The sequence below is a fragment of the Chlamydotis macqueenii genome, chromosome 3 (genome assembly GCF_036417535.1).
Source record: "Chlamydotis macqueenii isolate bChlMac1 chromosome 3, bChlMac1.mat, whole genome shotgun sequence".
In the NCBI taxonomy this organism is placed as follows: Eukaryota; Metazoa; Chordata; class Aves; order Otidiformes; family Otididae; genus Chlamydotis; species Chlamydotis macqueenii.
This window is the reverse complement of record NC_141558.1, coordinates 26871728-26892172: the sequence shown is the minus strand read 5'-3', so window position 1 is coordinate 26892172 and position 20445 is coordinate 26871728. Positions and strand designations below refer to the sequence as shown.

Sequence of the window (20445 nt, the reverse complement as noted above, 5' to 3'; positions counted from 1 at the left end):
CTTAAAGGACTTTTTCAGCCACAGAAAGTCCTTCTCTGGAAAGAATACATTTCCTTGACGACCAGTTATTGCAGTTGTTTAGATCAAATTTGGATGAAACATCACTTGAACTGGAAGTTCAAATGTCCCTTTTCTGAGTTAACATATGCACATTTGGTCTCTCACCTGTGCCTCTAATAATTTTTATTGCTTTTTGCTGGAAATTTTTTCTCCATTTCTTTCTGAGAAAAGTTAAACAAAAAGCCAGAGGGGAGACTGTATCACCAGCTATAATAAAGCCTTGTGGGATTCCAAAGTGTATGTATTTATGCAAATAACTCACCTACCAAGTGTTTTTCAAATTTTATTTCGATAAATAACATCTGGTTCTTGATACACTTGAAAATAATTTAAATTTATTCATGTTTCCTGTCAACTCATTTAATGTATCTTTTGTCATCTGATAAAATAAGTAGGAAATTGATGCATGGAATATTTGAATACGTGATATGGCATTAGGGAATTTCAACCACAAAAGATAGTGGGATTTTCCTTGTATTAGTCACACTGAATATGTTTGTTCCAGAAAATACAGATGGAAAGCTTGTGAATGGTCTATAGTCTATTAATACCTTGGGAAAATTCTTCAGTAACAAGTTCTTCATTAACAACTGTCTCTATTACATTGGCAGCATCAGTAATTTATTAATTTATCTGCTACATGAATAGCATCAGCTCTGGAAAATGGGAGAGTAACGCTATATTTTATGTCCTTGAATTGTTCTTTATGTTAGAATCATAGAATGGTTAGAATTGGAAGGGACCTTCAAAGGTCATCTAGTCCAACCCCCCTGCAAGGAGCAGGGACATCCCCAAGTAGATCAGGTTGCTCAGAGCCTCATCCAGCCTGGCCTTGAACGTTTCCAGGGATGGGGCTTCCACCACCTCTCTGGACAACCTGTTCCAGTGTTCTACAACTCGCATTGTAAAAAATTTTTCCTTAATATCCAATCTAAATCTACCTTCCTCTATTTTAAAACCATTACTCCTCGTCCTATCACAACAGGCCCTGCTGAACAGCCTCTCCCCATCTTTCTTGTAGGCCTCCTTGAGGTGCTGGAAGACTATTATTTTCATTCAGGACATGCTCTTCTCTTTTGATTTTACATGCCGTAGTTTTCAGATTATGTTCTCAAGCTTTTTCTATATTGCAGCTGAAAGTTTTCTTCTTGTATCTGAAAATTTTCTTCTTGCAGCGTACTGACTTCATGTAGTCGTCTTCCTGTAATTTTTTTTAATGAAATACATTAAATATGGCCCAGTAATGAAAGCACAGGAAAAGAAGCCAGGATAACCAGGTTTTATGTCTCCCTTTCCTGCAGATGTATGCCTGACCTTTAGTTATACTAAATGTATTTTCTGGTTTGCCTTCTCTAGTATGTTTGTAGGACAATGTGGATATATACACACATCTAATTAAAAAAAAAAAGCTTTTTTGTACACATAGTATTTCTACTTCGTATAATACTTGTGATAAACATTTACCACTTCTGTAATCCAAGGAATGGTGTGGGCATAAACTAGAAGTGATCTAATGTGAAGTCGGTAGTGGATACGCTCTTAGCGTCTTACATGACTTGAAACGCAGGGCTACACTGAGGTTGCAATATTAAAGGAGCCAGAAATCCCTCAGTCACATTGCTCATCCTTCCCACTATCCCTCCCCAAACTTATGCTTGCTTTTCTCTACTGATTAATGTGCTAGTAATGAACAAACAACAGGAATCTGAGGAGAAGAAAATAATGATTTCACAATGTTTTTTGGAAAAGGAAGGTAGCCTTCAAGGAATGCAAAAAAGATCACACAATGAGGAGAGCTGTATTTCAGAAGTGAGATGAATAGATAGCATTAACTTTGATTTAAAACAGCCAAATTGAATTAAGCCTTACAGTGAAATGAAAACTAATAAAACCTTGTTTTGCTATGTAAATAAAGAGAAAAAAATGAAGAAGTACTGATGTGCAAGTGTATTAAGACAGTCTTAATATAATCAAGATTGGGTTCCAAAACCAAACTAATATTTTCGTACGCTTGCTGTAACGAAACTGGCACTGAACATAGGCCATAAGCAAATTATTAATGGGAATACATTGTCTCTTAGGTTATGAGTGCAAGCAGACCTTAGAAACTTTACTGCAGTTGGAGAGGAATTGGTAATTTCTATTCCAAAATTATGAAAGAAATGGCATAGGGTATAGTAAACCTTTATTTAACCAATAATAGATTACACTAGATTAACTGCATCATCTTTGGTAAGGTGACTGATTTGCTGTGTAAGTAAGAACAAGTAAATCTAATCTTCAGAGTTCCAGAAAGTACTGGAAATGATTTGATGTATGATATTATTAGTTATTTTAGAGAAATTTAAGTTTAATATAAGATTTTTTTCATTTGCAATTGACTGAATGGGAAAAGTTTGAGACTGAGGAACATTGACGGCAAAGTTACTCATGTTGTGCTCTTGTCAAGTTTAGACCTGTGTCTATTGCCTAAAGAGCAAGTTCCTATGTTTATTGATGGAAAGTTCTGGTGATCAGTACTTTTTTACAACACAGCAGGAAAGAAAGCTGAGTTAATCTGTGCTGCCTCAGTTAACAGTAAGCACAGGTGAAATAGCAAAAAATTGATGAAATGCTGCAAACACTGGCTGCAAAGAATTACTTCTTGTTCCAAATATTCTGAATTTTCTCTTGCATTTGCAAGCCATCCTTTTAGTTTTCGCAAAGAAAGTTAATAATTTTTTTTTTTGGCAAAACTGGATTACAATCTGTGTAACAATTACTGTAGACATACACTGATTTTTCATCACATGTAACTTTTGAAGGAGGTCTGAGATAATATCACAGAACTGAATAGTTCATAACAGTTAGTACTAAATAGAAGATGGTTGTTTTTATCTAAATGAAAGCAAATATTAAACAACAATAATAACAGTAGTTTTTGAAAATACTATAAATTAGAATAATTTATAAAACTTAATTGCTGACAAGTTAGATTTCCAGACCTTATTTAATTGTTTGAGTTTCTGCATTATTACACTTTTATTTTATGCTGTCTTAAGTACACTCTTATAGCAGATCATATTTCAGAGTATATATGCAAGTCCAGATAAAAATATAATAGTAATATATTGGTTTTATTGATGCATGCAGTTCTAGAGTCAAAAAGAAGGGAGATGAAATGGTGAGAAAGTCATATGTTAATACCAGATGTGGAAAATACTATGAATGGGAATTCCTTCCTGGAAAGTATGAGTTTAAAAAAATATTTATTTTCTAATATATACTTGAGAGTAGCTTTAAACATAAGTCAAGAAAGCCAGCCATTTGATGGTTTATTTTATGTATGGAACAAAGGTATCTAAACATGCCTCTATCAACATATTTCCGTGAGAGGAGTCCAAGGGACTTTTTTGGCAATGCTCCGGCTTTATACACATGCTGAAGTCTCATGATCTGAAATGGCAGAAGCTATTGGGTTCCTGAATGAACAGTTCAATCCTGAAGATTCTGCAGAAGATGCAAAAGTGTGGCACCAAGGTTAATGGCTTCCGATCAATCTCCAAAAGGAGTCAAGGCATGGCAACCTTTGACTGACATACAGTCAGAAAGAGGGAAGAGAATTATTAAATGCCATGTATACTTTTGCTGGTTTTGGGAACCCTAAATGAAAACTAAGAAGCCCTTGTAAATTTCAATTATCGCTAAGGTCATATTATAGATATATTAAAGACTGGATCACACAGATAGGGTTTTGAGTTGCAAAGTTTTTTCTCTCAGGAGTATTTAATTACAATGCTGTGCTTTTTTCCTGTGTTTTTTCCATTGCATAGTAGCCCTTCCTTAGGCCATAGAAGGTCTAAGTAATGCACCGTGCTGTATCAGAGATACAGTCTGTATAGTAATATGATGAAACACTTTATATTTCCTGTCTTATTTATTTCACTATAGATATATAATACTAATACTAATAATACACTATACTAAACTCATTATTCCTCTGTCTCTGCCTTTTTCACAAATAAATAGGGTTTGATGGGACCAGAAGGCTCGTTTGGTCTGCCTGGAGCTCCTGGGCCTAAGGTAAGTGTTTGAGCTAATTTGGTTGTGACTTTGATAACAACTGCTTTATAGATAACAAATCAGAGGATTTTGCAGCTAATTTTTTTGTATGTTGAATATTGTTGAGTAGCTATATGATTTTCCTTACATTACCTTATATGATAGTTCAGTCTCAAGGGAGCTTAATATAGCTCAGTAAGTGGTGCCTGTCATCCCATGAGGTTTGGAACAGTTGCAGAAATGGTCATGAGACTGTTTCAGCTTCACAGTCCTGGAAAATGTTCTGCAATGCTGGGAGCCAGATAATTCTCAGTATACATCAGAACTATCTGCCCATATTACATTTATTTATAATTTAATTGTGTTAAATAATGTTACATGCTGCTTTTTCCACTCAAGGAGCCAAATTTATTTCAGTTGTAGCTTTATTGATTGCACTGAAGCTACAGCAAGAATTAATTTGACCCATGCTCTTCAGAAACTAAAACAGATACTAGAAATTCAGATCTGTTAGTGTAACCTTTTACTTTAATCCAAGATGAGTTTTGGCCAGTAAGCATGTATGTCCTAGAAAATATTTAGGAATATAGAATTCATTTCCTGAACTTTGTATTTACACTTACCTCCATTTCCACCCATACATTATTTTAGATCCAAAAGTACATATGTATTTATTTAAAATTGTATACTGAAGGTAATCTTTTTAAAGTGGTCAATGTTTGCTATCATCAAGAAGGTTGAATACCTATGAAGTAACTAAAAATTAGCTTTATTTGCATTTGTGAAAAATGCTTTTGTTTTCTATATTTTTCTCTCATTTGGAATGTAAGCTGATTCTTACAGAATGATTCTTAATAAGCTTATTCTTACAGAACAGCATCATGAAGTAATAAATAATTATTAGATTTTCATTAAAATCCTTGTGCTGAATGTATACCTAATTCCATTGGCTACAATAAGAACAAAAACGTAAATAAATATTTTGGCTTAGACAGGTCTGAAGATTCTCAGAGTTTTATTAAATAAGATGGTAGAAATGTGGAGTCAGTACACACAAACATGGTATGACTGGGCAAGGGATATTAGACATGTGGGGAGGGGACAGGTGAGCTGATCATATTTTGTCATCAGTATTTCATCTTCCCTGAGAGAAAGCTGAAACTTCAAGCTTCCTGTAAAGAAGCAGAACTTCAGCCTTTCAGTCACTACCTCTGCCGATTTTTAAGAGCCAATTTCCCAGCAGTGTCTGTTTATGTTTATTAGTCATACCACATGTGACAAAACATACTGATGTATGAACCACACTCATTATTATATAGGGTGATAAAGGCGAACCTGGAATACAGGGGAAACCAGGATCATCAGGAGCCAAGGTAAATCTGAATCTAAAAGTATTCTTATTAAAGAAGAGATTGATGTACTTTTCCATGTTTTACTGATTTTTCCTGATTTTACATGATTAGTTACAAAGCAGTTTGTTTAAAAGTAAAACAGTAGTTAACATGAAATTGCATCAGAATCAATTTGATGGCTTATTTTTACTAATTTTATGCAAGATTTTAGGCAATGTAAGTCAGCTATTCATGAAAATATTGCCATTACTTCAGATAGTTTTATTTGTGTAATTTTGAAAAAATAACATCAACTCTGTTAAAAGGCAATTAAAAAAGATAGATACTGGAAAACTGAGGTTAAGAATTAGGAGTCCCTTTTGTAGCTTCTCTGTATTCAACATCCCTTCACAAATTCTCCAGAAATTTCAATCATCATCAGTATTAAAATTTCAAAATATCATAGCCAAAGCATATCATGTGACCTTGAGAAAATGTGCAATGTATGTTTTTACACACAGCGCCTCACTGACACAGAGCTATTATATTACTCAGGGAGATCTAGGAGTACCAGGTGCTCCAGGTGAACCAGGCTACCCAGGCATTCCTGGTACCCAGGGTATAAAGGTAAGTATTTTTTTTCCAGTTTTATGTTAATTGCATCTTTTATTTGAAGTGCTTTTCTTGTAAATGATCGTTATTAAAGGAAATCCTTTTTCTAAATACATCATCACTGTTAGAGAATAGTTGGTATATTTTAGAAGGCCCATTCTTTAGATAAAAAAAATAATTTAAAAAAAACCCACATTTTTCATATGGAAGAGAGAATGGGCAAAATGGAGAAACTGTTAACATAAAATGCTACATTAGTGAAATCTCCATTACAAGTTAGAGTACATAACAGTATGATCCATAATTTTGTATTTACTTAATCTTCTATCTTATAGCAAGTGCTACATTTATAGAGTCTATTGTACAAAGTATTTTGTGGAGCTCCTGTAAGAACTGGAGCAATTAACTCGAGGCAGTGGCGACAGATTCAGCTCAGTTAGCCTTCACCGTTAAAGTTACCTGATCTAACCAAGCTGTCCGAATTCTCTCCATATCTAGCTGAGAGAGTCTGAGCTATGTGGGGAGTCATTAATTCACATCTCTACACCTTTCTTTGACTGTAGCTGAAGCCTAGACAGTTAGCTAAATTAAATGTTGACATTTTGGATGGGAAAAATTAGGTTAGATGGATCCTACTTCTACTGTACAGGTTTGAAATTATTTCTTCTTTTCAGATGAGCCTATGTTTATTCCTCTTGCATACTGAGTTCTCATAAAGATCACTCATTCAGGGATCTCACCTTCTCTTGGTGCAGCCTTGCATCTATCAAACACTCCTGTAGACACGGTTGTGCTGAAATTCTTCATTGGTGAAGAACTTTTTTTGTGAACACGTGGTAAAATTTCATACTTATGTTTGACTTACCTGGGTAGTCATCCGTATTTTTGAAGTGTAGGCATGTAGGATTTTCTGACAGTCACATGTCTTTAAGGGGGCCCATGTTGAAAAGATTATAGCAATATTGCTCTTTGGCATGTTTTGAAGGTCAGGAACACAGTTTTTTGCATAACTTAAAGCTGTAATTAACATTATATTAAATGCTTTCCTAGAGATTTTCTTCTATAAGATGATAGCATTCTACTGAAAATCTTCTGTGTGGTTGAAACCTCTCGCTTTCATCTCAACCAATACAGCAGAACTTTTTGTTTGACTGGAAGCTGGAAAGCCCCTAGGACCCTAGGATATTTTTTGTTTTGAAATGCTGACTTATTTTTATCTTACTGGAACTCACAAAACTTAGTGGAGTGTGAACTGAGTCTTTTGAGGAAAATTCAGCTATACTTTGTCTATAGAATGGGATTTAAGAATCTGAAAATTAGAAGTAATTGAAAATCATTACTCTTCCTGCCGTGTGGGTAACTACAAATAACTTGAGTTGTGTTTTCTAGATGATGTTTTTTTTTTTTCAGGACAGCACCTTTCTTCAATGTAACTTAACCAAGTAACAGAGAAAGAGCAGGAATTTATAGTTTACATATACTATTAGGCAAATTCATGTGAAGAAAACACTACAGGTTTATTTGCAAGAGCTGAGGAAAAATATTCACTGTAATCTTCAATAAGATTATTTCAGGAGAATTTCAGAGTAGATTTAGACTAGACATAAGGAAAAGGATTTCCTGGCTTAGTCTTTCAAAATGTACTGAAGCCCAATGGAAGAGTGACTTAAGTTGAGTCAGTGTCAAAACAATAGTTTAATTAGTTTCATTATCACCATACATTCAGTTTCAGTATCAGAGGGTCTGAGGGTCATTAAGGTACATGTACCAAGACAAGGAGGGAAATGTTGTTAAAATTTATGGAATCTCTCTAAATTTTAATCTGAAGAAGCTTTTGCACAAGTTATTCATTTTATATGAGGATGCAAGTCAGAATATATATTGCTGGTTAACTGGAATTACAAATCATAAGTATGACAAACAAGTCACAAGTATGAATTACTCAGGAAAAATGGGCAGTTTGGGCATCTCACAGTAAAAGTGAAGCCTTTCAGCTATAGCTTATTTTAAAACTTGAAACCAAACCAAATATTTTACATTCAAGTAGCATACAACCAAATACAGCTGGCATAAATACCCTCTTATGTTCTGGGATTTTTGATCAGGAAAATATTTGCCTTGGCCAAAATCTGTTCTTTACTACTGTTTAACATTTAACTAAACATTTTCATTTTCAAAAAACAACTAGACACACACGTTTGGCTCTTAGAAGAAAACTGGCAAAACAGATTCAAGAAATTCCATCCTAATTCTTTTCTTTATTAAATGCAGTTTTGCACACACCCCCTAGATCTGTCTTATGTTTAATGAGTTGCTGTGTTCTCAGCCCAACATTTTGATTCATGTCTATCGAAACAGTCACACTGATTTAAGAGGTCAGAGTTAGGGCAGGAGCCATCTCCCGTAACTTTAAGTTTCCTTTTCAGTCAGTGAATAGAGATAGGCACCTTCTGGGAGTGCGTATTTTATACCTCTATCGTTAATTGGCATGAATAATTCTCAAGAGGTGCCTGCTTCTCTCCAATGTCAATTAGATGATGTTCAGACAACTTGATAAACCTAGATATCTGCCTTTTAAGTACTATTTGCACTATCTGATTGTCAATGACTATAAACATTTCAATGAAAGTCAAAAGAAGTGGGTAGAAGTGAAACTTAGTCTTTACACTGTTTTGATTAAATGTAATTTTTTTTTTCTGATTAAAAAATTTCTTTGGTATTGCTTTTTTCCTTTCTTTTTTCTTTTTTTTTTCTTTTCTTTTGTGTGTAACTTCTGCATTCAGTGGGTTTATAGTAAGTGTTACAGAAATTATTTATACTTATTTAACCACTTAGTGGTTAGCAGTTAGAGGAAATTTAACCCGTCAGAAATACTGCCCCTGACCCTGCCGACAACCTCCCCACTCCCATACACTGAGTGGATAAAATCCTGCTGGATGTACCACCTTGTTATATTGTATTTTTTAATTTTAAATTTGTATATGGGTAACCACTTTTCTTTTTGATAGTTCTTTCTGTGATAGATTCCCTTCTTAGTATAACTTTCTGTACTTTTTTTCAGTGTTTGTGTACATGGGGATAAAGTGATTTGTTTTCATTCAGCATAAATAAAAGCTATTAGAAGCTTCTTTTGTATTTACTGTGTTAAATTAAAACACAGACTGCATGCCTTTGAGATGAATCATGTTACAACGGGGACTTTTCTTCTAATATTTTACAGGGGGACAAAGGAAGCCCAGGTGAAAGTGGTATCCAGGTATATCATCTTTGTTTCTAGTGAAATCACCTGCCAGCACTATTAATACAAGTCTTAGGTGTTATTTCAGGAGGTTTTTTTAAGATCAAGCTCCACAGAAGGTTTACTTGAAGAACAGAAGCAGTGAGCCCTAACTCTTCTTCAAGGAAAACTGCTCAGTATGCCCAGTATGAATTTCCAGCTGCGTTTCTGGGGCTGAGCAGGCTATTGACATTTGTTGCAGAGCTGTGGGGTCATAGCAATGGTGTGGGCTTGGGGATGTGGATTGTGCTGCTGTGTCCCGGGATGGCTTCTGTCCCTGCCTGCCCCGGGCACTGTGGGATCACATAAATGCTCATAGTCAAAGTAATGCCATCTGGCCTCTGCCTACCTTCTATATCATAACAAGTGGGATTTTCCTCCTTGTTATGTAAAAGTCATGGAAATACCTACAAGAAAAAGAAGAGTATCATGTCACTACGCAGATCCTAACTTGGCTTCTCTGTGTTCCTAGCAGAAATTGTATCCTGCTGCATGATTTCTGCTCTAAACTTTTGAAGAGTAACTTTTCAGATTGATCAGACCTAGTTTAGGATGAGATTTTAGGGTTTACCCCTTGGTGTTATTTCTGATAGTTTAATTACATCTCACAGATAAATGTGTGTTTTTAAAAATGTGCTTCTTTTCTGAAGGGACTGAAAGGAGAAAAAGGAAGACAAGGAAATCCAGGCTTACAGGTACTGTTAAAATAGTGGTCCTCGTTCAAGACAGCCATGATTCATATTTGTTTCTTAAGACTACTTCCATCAACATGGATAGTTCTTTGTATCAAGTGAAATATATTTATGTATAACATTATTACATAGTTATAAAAATTACCTTTTAAGCAATTTTTGGTATTTTTAAAATAACAAATACAACATATATAGAGAAGATGGAGGGAACCACACTTTCCTCCACACTGTTCTTAGCTGTGCACAGTGTAAGGGTGGGAGGAAATGGACCTGAGTTGGAACACAGGAAATCCCAATTTGTTATATGGGAAAAGCATTTTGCTTTGGGGATAGTCAAACACTGGAGCAGGCTGCTCACAGAGATTGTGGCAAAACCTAACTGGACAGGGTGTTGAGTAGCCTGCTCTATCTGGATCTGTTCTGAAAAGGAAGCTGAACCCATGGAGGTCCCTTCCAACCTACATGTTCTGTGTTTCTGGGATATTGTATCTTGAGAAACAGACAGGAAGTACATTTTTTTTTCTGGATTATTTTATTAAATCCTTATTTTTGGAAAATTTTCATGAAAATGGCTTTTGTGTAAAGGTTGTAAGAGTTGTGCTTGAGATGTTAAGATTTTGCGTGTACCATGTTAGACCTTCATGTAGTTCATTACCTCCTAGACTAGACGCAGAGTCATTATTGACATCTTCTCTGCTCATAAATTACAGATGTTTCCTGTTTCAGCTGCAAATCAGTGAGATCCAGTTGTTTCTCTTTAACTTTGGACCAGTGTATTCTGATTGTGTCATAGTTGGCTATCTTGTTATACCACAGAAAATAACTGTTAGTGTTTATAAATACTTGTTAACTACATAATCTATGTTGTGTCTAAACAGAGAAGCATTTGTTAGAGGTACATATCTAAAACTAGACTTGGAAGGAAGTCCAAGTTGCTTTTTTCAGAATTACGACATCGCTACAGCTGCCTGTCTAGCCAGAAGGAGCTGATTCCAGTGGAGCATGGGCAGGAGATCTAGATTGTATGTTAGCCTAGTTTTATCACTCCAAGGGGTGTGTAAGTTGACAAGAGTCTAGTAGTAAAGCTGCGCAGATATTTTTGAAAATAAATTGTTTAAACCAAAAGGCTGATCATTGTTTTTAACCAAATGTAATGTCCTACTCTAATATTTTAGAAATTAATCTTTCTAGTTTTCACTTTTGCAAATAATAGACAAATTTTTCATATATTTTTTTAATCATAAGGTAAAATAAAGTAATAGTGAAAGAAAATATTATTTCTTTTCAGATAGAATGATGCAACTGAATTGCTGTTTCTTGCCTTTTTTTTTTTTTTTTTTTTGGACATAGTTGAGAAAATAGTACAGGCTTGGACTAAAATTGTTTCCCATGCTTATCTAGTTTGGTCTGCAACCAAAAAATCAGTCATGCACATACTTCTGGTAGACAGCACTAGGTCCTTCCAAGGTTTCTCAAGCCTCCAAGACTTCTCAAAGACACAGTGCAGATTCTCTTGTTTATGAGAGTATATCAGAAAAGTGAAAAAGCCTACACTGAAGTGCCATCTTGTCATGGAACTTAATAATCAAGAACACCATTGAAACATTTGGCAGAAATGACACCAAAATCATTTGCCAACATGCAAAATCTGGCTTACAAACTGAGTTTGTATTTCAAAGGCTGTGAACTTGATTTCTGTCTAGTAAGATAGTATTAAGCAGGTAGTATCAGGAATTTCCTAGAACATAAAATTTTATTTCTTTTGTAGAGTGGATAAGGTTTTGTCTATATATCTATGTTATGTCTATTTGTTTATAGTATGTATGATGTATTCCAAACTTATCCTTTTGGTATATGATATTAAAGGTATTACTAAAGTGCTAGTTCACCATGACACACATTTTTCATCCTTGTATGCAGTTTAAAAACAAATAGCAATCACAGAATCTTTAGAAATTGATATTTCTGATTAATTATTGAAAACAAAGGACAAAAAATATTATTTTTTTTATTCCAAGTAATTTGGCTTAACTTGCTTTTTATTTTTTTTTTCATATTAATTCCTAAAGGGAGTAGGAGGATTGAATGGAGAACGAGGAGAAGTAAGTATTTTGTAGTCACAAATATAGTATTAAAAATTACTCCATTTGTTTCTGCAATTTATGTGGTCTGTAAAACATGTGTTTACAGTAATTTCTGTATGCACATCTCTATAAGAAACAGAAGATAAATGAGTTAAGAACGATCAGATAAGAAAGAAGTATTAGTTAAAAAGAGACATAGTGAAATATATATTTAATTAAATGAAAGATTAAAAAAAAATAATTAAAGCCAAGTAAATCCTTTAAGAGAATTAAACAAACAAACAAAACAATCGAGAAGGAGCTGGCTGAAGAAAACAAATAATTAAAGAAAAAAACCCCTAGAGTTTCTAAGTTTATTTAAAAATAAAAATATATTTATAAAAGAATGCAGAATACTTGATCAAAATTATCCATATTGTTCAGCAGCAGCCAATAACAGCAGGTAAAGATACAAAATAAGAAATAGGATACACAAAAAAAAGATCTTTCTTGTATATCTTTGCTCATTTTTTCAGTTAACAAATTAGGGATGAAGACCGTTGTATTTAATGTCAATTTGCCTAATTCCTTTTGAGCCGTGCTGATAATACTGTACTTGCAGCTTCCATGAAAGTCTATGGTAAGGACTTCCACAGCTGAACTGTTTGTCTTGTGTGTTTTAACCTTCACCAGTGAGACTTCTTTGTGTGCCTTTATTATAAAGCTAATGAAAAGGAATATAGCGAAGCTTTTACAAAGATTTTTTTTTTAGAAGATTCTGTCTTTGAGACTGACTCAGAAAATGCAGGGCAGGATTCTTTCTACTACTAAGTTTATACAGGAATAATTCAACTCAACCTGAAACTTTAGGGGCCTAAGGGGAAGCCTGCTTGAGCTGCTCTTGGTCTATCAGAAAATGCATTTATTGCTCTACAGAATATTTTTAGAAGTCCTATTTTTTTCTCCTTGTGTTTGGCTAATGTAGATATATTTATGGCCAGATGTTTTAATCTTTGTGTTCCATGTTGTTTAAAAAATTGGTATTTAAATGATTAACTTTGTTAGTTATTTTTTATTTATTCAAATATTTAGTAAAATCAAGGTACACACTGTCCCATTAACATAATTCTTCATTCTTTATAATTCTGCATCTGGACATATTCGCTGGAAGCTCAATTTTGATAATTAAATAATTTAATGTATTTAAACATACAAATTGCCTTATATGCTGCTGTGGTTCTATGAAATACTTTTGCTTATAGGTGTTTTGACAAATCTTTGCCAAAATTGGTAAAATATTCCTTGTATACTATTGAACTTTAAATATTTTGTAAATCATGGTAATAATATATTTATTCAGAAAAATCCTTTTTAATAATATTCTCACTATAAGCTGAGATACGATGATGTTATTGTGTTTACTTATCAGACCTATAAAATTAGCTTATTTTCTATTTTCATAAAATATATTGTCTTTTGTTAGATTCTGACTCCTCAAGTAAAAGTTTCTTCAGTCTGTAATTCTCAGCACTTATTGAGTTCTTTTCCTTTTTAAAATTTTCTTTGTCAATAGCAAGGGTCTGCAAACGGGGCCACACATGGGATGTGGCTGAGCATTACAAGACCAAGATATACTGCAGAAACTGTTCCCTCAGCAGTTTCATTTGCTTTTTGGCAAGTTCTGCAGGCAGTTGTGCTGATGCTTCCAATGTTTTGTGCTGGTGTTTTTATACTGGCTTCTTGCCTGTAATGTTTTCCTACTGGCTTCTTGCCTGTAATGTTTTCCTACAATTGATGCCATTTTCCAAATATTTCACTGGTTCTTAATGCTTCGTAGCCCTTTTGACATTTAGTCCAAATAAATCAACTTGCAAGTCAGATGTCCTTTCTGTAAGCATAATCCATAGCTGTAAAAGTAATTAAAATTAAAACAAAAAACTTCTAGCTACAAGAACAGCATGATTTTTAGATCCCAGCACATACAGCTTCTAGTATAGCCACAGGCAGTTATATATGCTCCACATGTTTATCTCTGAGCCTTACGGACGCTGTTGAATGAAAAAAAAAGCCATTTGTTATTATGTAATAGAAATGAATAAGTACAAATCTACAAGGTGTAACTAAGAGTATCAATTCTGTATGACTACAACATTCAAGTTGACAACATCAAGAAAATAAATACAATTACAACCTTGGAAAAAGCCAGTTCTGAATTAGCGTATAACTTTTGTAGTGGGAAGAAGGTATGGACTGCTGTTCAGTTCATGCATGGCATCTTGCTGGTGGACCATATTTCCAGCAATACTCTTAGGCATTTGACTGACATCTGTCATATTTTGTATCATTCCTCTGTTTTTAAGAGGAAAAACTACCTGCCTTATTTTAGTGGCTAGCTGTCTGCGTGAAACTGAGTAAGCCGATACTGAATTTGAAGCTTGCTACCCTGTAATAATTCATGTGGAGAACTCTGGGCATTGTTACTAATTCAGACCAGGCCAGAAAGTTCTGAATTTTTCAAATGTAAAGAATTTTGGTAAGTACTATGTAGAATGATACAAAGTAATATAAATACCATAATTTAAAATTCAGTGTAAGTCTGTGAAGATTGTATGCCTGAGTGCTTCTTAAACTTGCATTATTTGCTCCAATAAATTTTGTAATGAATATAATCCTGCTGCCTTGTTCCCATAATTCTATCTAAAATAGTTGGAAAGAATGAAAGAAAATTTTGAAGCAACTAATGGCATTATGCAGAAGCTGTGTGAAAATGTAAGGAAAAAACTCATCAGGGAGCAAACGTAGTATGCTAACTTTAATCTTGGGCATTATGTTGTACTGATATTTTGTTGGCTCCAACATAGGGAAGGAGTTCCATATGAACTATTGCAGTAAGTGATTTCATACCTAGAAGAACCATTGCTTTGATGAAGATATATCAAAATATTTTCCAGTATTATTTTAACCTTTTCCAATGAAGCAAATGGACTACAGTTGTTATCAATCATATGCAGAATAAATGAAGTCAGAAAAAAACAACAAAAAAAGCCCTAACTGAAATCAAATGATTTTTTTCCTTATACACTTGTCTTGTACACTGCAGACATAGAGCAAAAGTTTTAATTATTATAGTAAATTTGCCAAGAACATCAGTGATACCAGAATTTCACTTCTAATTTTTCCAGCCTTTTAAGGATTTTAATGCGATGCAATGAACTATCTAATTCTCATGAAAAAGTGAATAAAGCCTTTCCTTCCATACATTAATAGGAAGACTATTTTTGTTTTATATTATTTAGTAAGTAAAATGAGTCCTTAAAGTTAAAAAAAAATAATTTATTTCTATTTATATTTGGTAAATAATTGTATCTGAAACAGTTACTAGAGAATCTGAAAACTTCAGTACATTTTAGTAAAATAGCTATTATCAGTATCGAGTTAATTTTCAGTGACAACTTATATTCATTTTATGAAGATCATCAGTGACCGTTTTCTCAGAATATGTTTGCTTTGTGCTACCTAGCTTCCAAAAAGTTTGTAAAGATACGATTGGCTTTTCGTTGGTTTTCATTCCAGAAAGGTGAGAAAGGAGATCCAGGCATTCGAGGCATCAATGGGCAAAAAGGAGAAGCCGGTGTCCAGGGTTTGATTGGACCTCCTGGTCTCAGAGGTCAGCCAGGAGATAGAGGACCCCCAGGACCACCTGGATCAGATGGAAAACCTGTATGTATAGGACCTCAAACTTGTCATTTTGGGTACTTTAAAAACCCCAAACAAATGCATGCTCTGGTTTTTTTAACTGTTCTCTTTTCCATTCAGGCACGAGATTTTTCAGAAGAATTTATTCGACAGGTGTGTTCAGATGTATTAAGAAGTAAGTTGAAAGCTTCTACTGTTCTTTCCTTGTTTAAAGTGCTAAAGAAGTTTCCTGATAATTATAAAGATGGTTTCTTGAAAGCAAGATTGATATTGCTGACTTATCACTTGTTTTCCTACAGGTGTGGAAACATATTTCCACACCACAGATTCAATACTTTATCAACTTGTTTCCTAAAGGTATCATATTCTCTAAAGAGAGGAAACAGTTTTTGTATGAGTGACTAGGGGGCAATATTTTTGTATTTTATTGTTACAACACTCTAAGCAATTTTTTGTTTGAATTCTCCTAGCCCAGTTGCCTGCCATCCTCCAGAGTGGAAGGCTACAAAACTGTAACCACTGTCAATCTCAAAGCGCTTCCCCGGGACTTCCAGGACCACCAGGTCCAAGAGGCCCTGAAGGCCCGAGAGGTTTTCCTGGTTTACCAGGAAACGATGGCATTCCAGGGCTGACAGGCATTCCGGGTCGCCCTGGGGCTCGTGGAACTAGAGGTACTGTGTGCATGTGTCACGGTGCTAATGGCCTTTATGACTTTGTTTTCTCCTTCTAGTTTTGCATGACGTTAGTGCAAGGTGGAGGAAGGGAATAGCTGGGTTTGTATCACAAAGTGACTGAGGACATGGTGCAATGTGAATGTTTTACCACTTACAAAGAACACGTCAGAAGAAGAGAAAGTACAAGAAAGCAACAAGATAGCTAGTGTTCAGTTCTACTATAGTCAAACTTTGTTTTGATCTTTTCAGAAAGTTCTTAGTCTCATGTCAATGTTTTTAACTGCATTTAGATAAGTTTTTTACATCAAATATGCTTAGACATGGATTTCAGTGTATTTCCATATTTTCTGGTTTCTTTTCTGCCAAACTTTTTTGTTTCTGCTGTTTTAAAGAGCAGTATTTATTCACTGACTTCTTACTATCTGCTATCCTGTAGGCTGATTTTTGGCATGCGACAACCTTTATACTCCCTCTGATTTCCTGGAGTTTTCTCCTTTTTTTTTTTTCTTTTTATCTCATAAGAATTTTTACTCCTTTCTTTATGCTTTTCTTAAACATTCTGGTTTCTTTTTAGGCAAGCTAAGGTTTATGCTTTCAGGTTAGTCATCCACCCAAACATTCCAACTGATTTCTGTGACGTATTTGCAAACTTTAAGTTAGGTATGCATATACATACTTTGGAACTAGACCAAGAGACTGGGTGAAGTCCCTAATTCGGTAACTGGTCCCAGCAGTGCCTGTTTTTCCTATAGCATCAAAATAGTAGTAAAGCTGTACGAAATGCAGCTAACTAGTAATGTGCCGCGGGTAGGCAGGTAAATGGTTGGTAAATATTTACTTTCTTTGTGATTTATTAACTGTGACCTAACACATTACATTAATTTTGAATGTAATGATGATTTGTCTGTAGTGCTTTTATAATTTCATCTACAATAGGAGAATGTGCATTTTTCCTCTAGAGCTGACACTAACAGTTCTGGCTATTTTGTAAGCGCTGGAAAAACAAATATCTGTTTCTATGAAGAAACTGAATTTACTGGGTTGTACTAGTGTAAGAGAGCATCTATTTTGCCCCTCTCAATATTTCTTTGGTGGAGATTTAATTCTGCCATATGTTGTGGAAATTGTCTATATATTTTATATTCCACAGGGACTGTGGTGAATACCTTACACTTCCTTCATACAACTTCTTAAAAACTTTGCCAATGGAAAGGCAATTAGCAAATGTTTTAATTGTCCATCATTTGTTCCCTCAGCTTATAGTGGCTGTCTGCTTAACAGGTGCTACATCAGCTCTTAATTTGGTAGAAATTAAGATAATTTAGAACCTAGTTACACTGTGCAGGTTACAGGGAAATGCTTATTTTACGTTCCATTATTTGCTTTTCAACTATTATGTTTTTTCTTCAATAATTATCAAATGCTGACTTCTTAATTCATCGGATGAAAATATTCGTAGTGTACAAATATATCTATTTGTTTGCTAATTCACAGGACTGCCAGGGAAAAATGGTGCAAAAGGCAATCAAGGAATTGGGGTTCCTGGGATCCAGGGCCCCCCAGGACCTCCAGGTGAGGGATGCTTCAGCTGTGCAGTTTCAGTGCATGCTAATAATTTTTTAAGAAAAAAAGGTGGTTTAGAAAAAATGTTGATATAATTTGGAAAAACTTAGATAGTTTTTACACATCTTAATTACCATATATGTTTTCTGGCTAATGCCTGTCTCTTTCATACCTTTTAAATCGTCATATAATACATTATTTAATATAAGTCTTGTAGAGATTAGTACCTGAGACTGTTGTTTCTTGACAGATGGATGGTGAAGTCAGCCATTATTTGAAGACTAAGCCCTGATACAATTATGTGACTTGTAAGCATTGCTTAGTGAAGGAAAATCTTATTCCCAAAAGCAAAGTATTAACGCAAAATGCAAAACTGAGCATTTGGAAGAGATAGTAGGGCCTGATCCAAAGCCAGATAAATTAATAGAAATAGGAGGAATCTGATTCATGCCATGATGGTTTCAGGTTATATGAAAAAATATAACAGTGTACTAAAGTAGATTTTTATACTTCCTCTTAAAAGTTTTTTTTTTTATTTAAAGTGTTTTTCATGTGCTTTTAAAAAAATCTTAGGGTATTGTGTTGTTTATATAAACCTTAAGATATCATGTTTTTTATATAAACATAAAAGTAGTTTGTGATTAGAAGTGTCTTTTTCAGAAAATGTTTTCTTTATCTGTATACTTTACTAAAGAGTAGGGGGCTTGTGGTTCCATACTTGCTCTTGTTTTCATTTTAATAAAAATGGTCTATAATTTATTTGTTTATTGCATGTGTGTCGTTAAGGTCCTGAAGGTCCCCCGGGTATGAGTAAGGAAGGACCTCCTGGAGAGCGTGGGCAGCCTGGTAAAGATGGAGATCGTGGCAGTCCGGGAATGCCGGGACCAGTTGGACCCCCTGGAATTTGTGACCCATCACTATGTTTTAGCGTAATTGTGGGGAGAGATCCATTTAGAAAGGGACCAAATTATTAATTTGTGATACAATAATTTAGAGGAATAGATATGGTGCTTGTCTTTTATGGTCTTTCAAGTCTCAGGAAGGTGACCAGCAATAAAACCATAAGCAGGAACAAAAGTACCTGTGACATTATAAACATTATAAATAATGATCCCAAAGGTTATATGTTCCTTTAGAAAAGAAACTCTAATAGTTTTTTTTATAACTTCCATTGATTGAATATCAAGTGTTTTAAAGAGATAATAAGTTTTAATAGGAATAAGATGAACAATAATATTTGATATTTAATATTTAAGTGTCCTGTCATACTCCTGTTACCACTGAAGTCCTTTGCAAAATTGCTGGAGATGCCACTGGGAGCAGGATTAGGCCTTAAATGGTATTGGTCAGGTATAAATTACTGTGAAATTTTTCACATGCAGCTGACATACACAGTATTTGATTTTGAAAGAACGTGTCTGTGTTTGACTTCATATGTGTGTGAATCTCATTGGCTTCTGTACATTTCATATGTCATAGCTCCAAGTGTTCTGTGAGGGAAAGCTTATCTCAGATTTTTATAAAGTAAGAGAAATATCTGGACTTATTACGGAAGTAATTTCACTTATTTTGCCATGCAACTATTTGCTTAAAACCAAGGTGAAATGCAAGGGTAGAACTACTGGTTCAAGAGGTGCAAGGTTTTATTGAAGATGGTACTGTCAGCGACAAAGTTCAAAAGGTTCCATGTGGATGATTCAAATGATATGAAAATAGCATTAAAAAAATAAAAAAGAACAAAAAAAAATGGTATAGCTGCCTTGTAGCTGTGATGTGACAAAAATAAAAGTTAAAAAATGTTTGCATAAGCCCAGTGTAACAATTCTGCAGAATTAAGTTATATACTCTTTGCTCCCCAAGGACTGCAGTTGCTAAATTGAAGAAGCAGGTTTACAAGGAGAGGTCTAACTGCTGGCTGACTAGCTGCAATGTTTGTTATGCTGTTTCCTTTTTCATTTTAAGCAAGCTATGTGTAATTTTCATTGTATGCTTTGCTAATGAGGTGTACTGCTTGCTTTTATATAAAGGGCAAAGGCACAGTTCCCATAAGAATTTAAAATCTCTTTCTTAAATTAAGGCAGAGTCTTGTATTGAACTTAACCAATGCTTTACAAGTGGCTTTTTCTAATGTGTTGTTTTTCTGTTGTCCTACTATCAGAGATTGGTAATATGCTTGACATTCAAGGTAAAATAAAATTTTGTAAAGAACTGGTGATAGTTTGATGAACAATTGCAAGAGTCGCCTGTGTCGCAGAAAAGAGTGATGCCTGTAATACCTGGAGGGATGGTTCCACTTTGCCATTGCACTTTTTTTCCATAGTGTCCTTCCATTTCTTCTGCAGAAAGCACCATGCCTGGGAGCAGCACCTTTCCGCTGGGCTCCCGCTGCTTACAGGGCAAGGAGCGCCAGAGCAGCCAGCTGCACTGTTCCCAGTG

At 34.6% G+C, this 20445-nt stretch overlaps 1 protein-coding gene across 1 annotated transcript in view; it reads left to right on the top strand.

The window, feature by feature from the left end:
* Positions 1-20220, top strand: part of COL21A1 (collagen type XXI alpha 1 chain) — a 94608-nt gene extending 74388 nt beyond the window's left edge. The window contains exons 20-30 of the mRNA XM_086744329.1: positions 4069-4122; positions 5421-5474; positions 5988-6059; positions 9265-9300; positions 9972-10016; positions 12083-12115; positions 15650-15796; positions 15893-15947; positions 16243-16443; positions 17941-18018; positions 18796-20220. Coding sequence (XP_086600455.1) covers positions 4069-4122; positions 5421-5474; positions 5988-6059; positions 9265-9300; positions 9972-10016; positions 12083-12115; positions 15650-15796; positions 15893-15947; positions 16243-16443; positions 17941-18018; positions 18796-18983 — 963 coding nt within the window. The 3' untranslated portion in view covers positions 18984-20220. The remainder of the gene's footprint in view (positions 1-4068; positions 4123-5420; positions 5475-5987; positions 6060-9264; positions 9301-9971; positions 10017-12082; positions 12116-15649; positions 15797-15892; positions 15948-16242; positions 16444-17940; positions 18019-18795) is intronic.
* Positions 20221-20445: the final 225 nt, after the last annotated feature.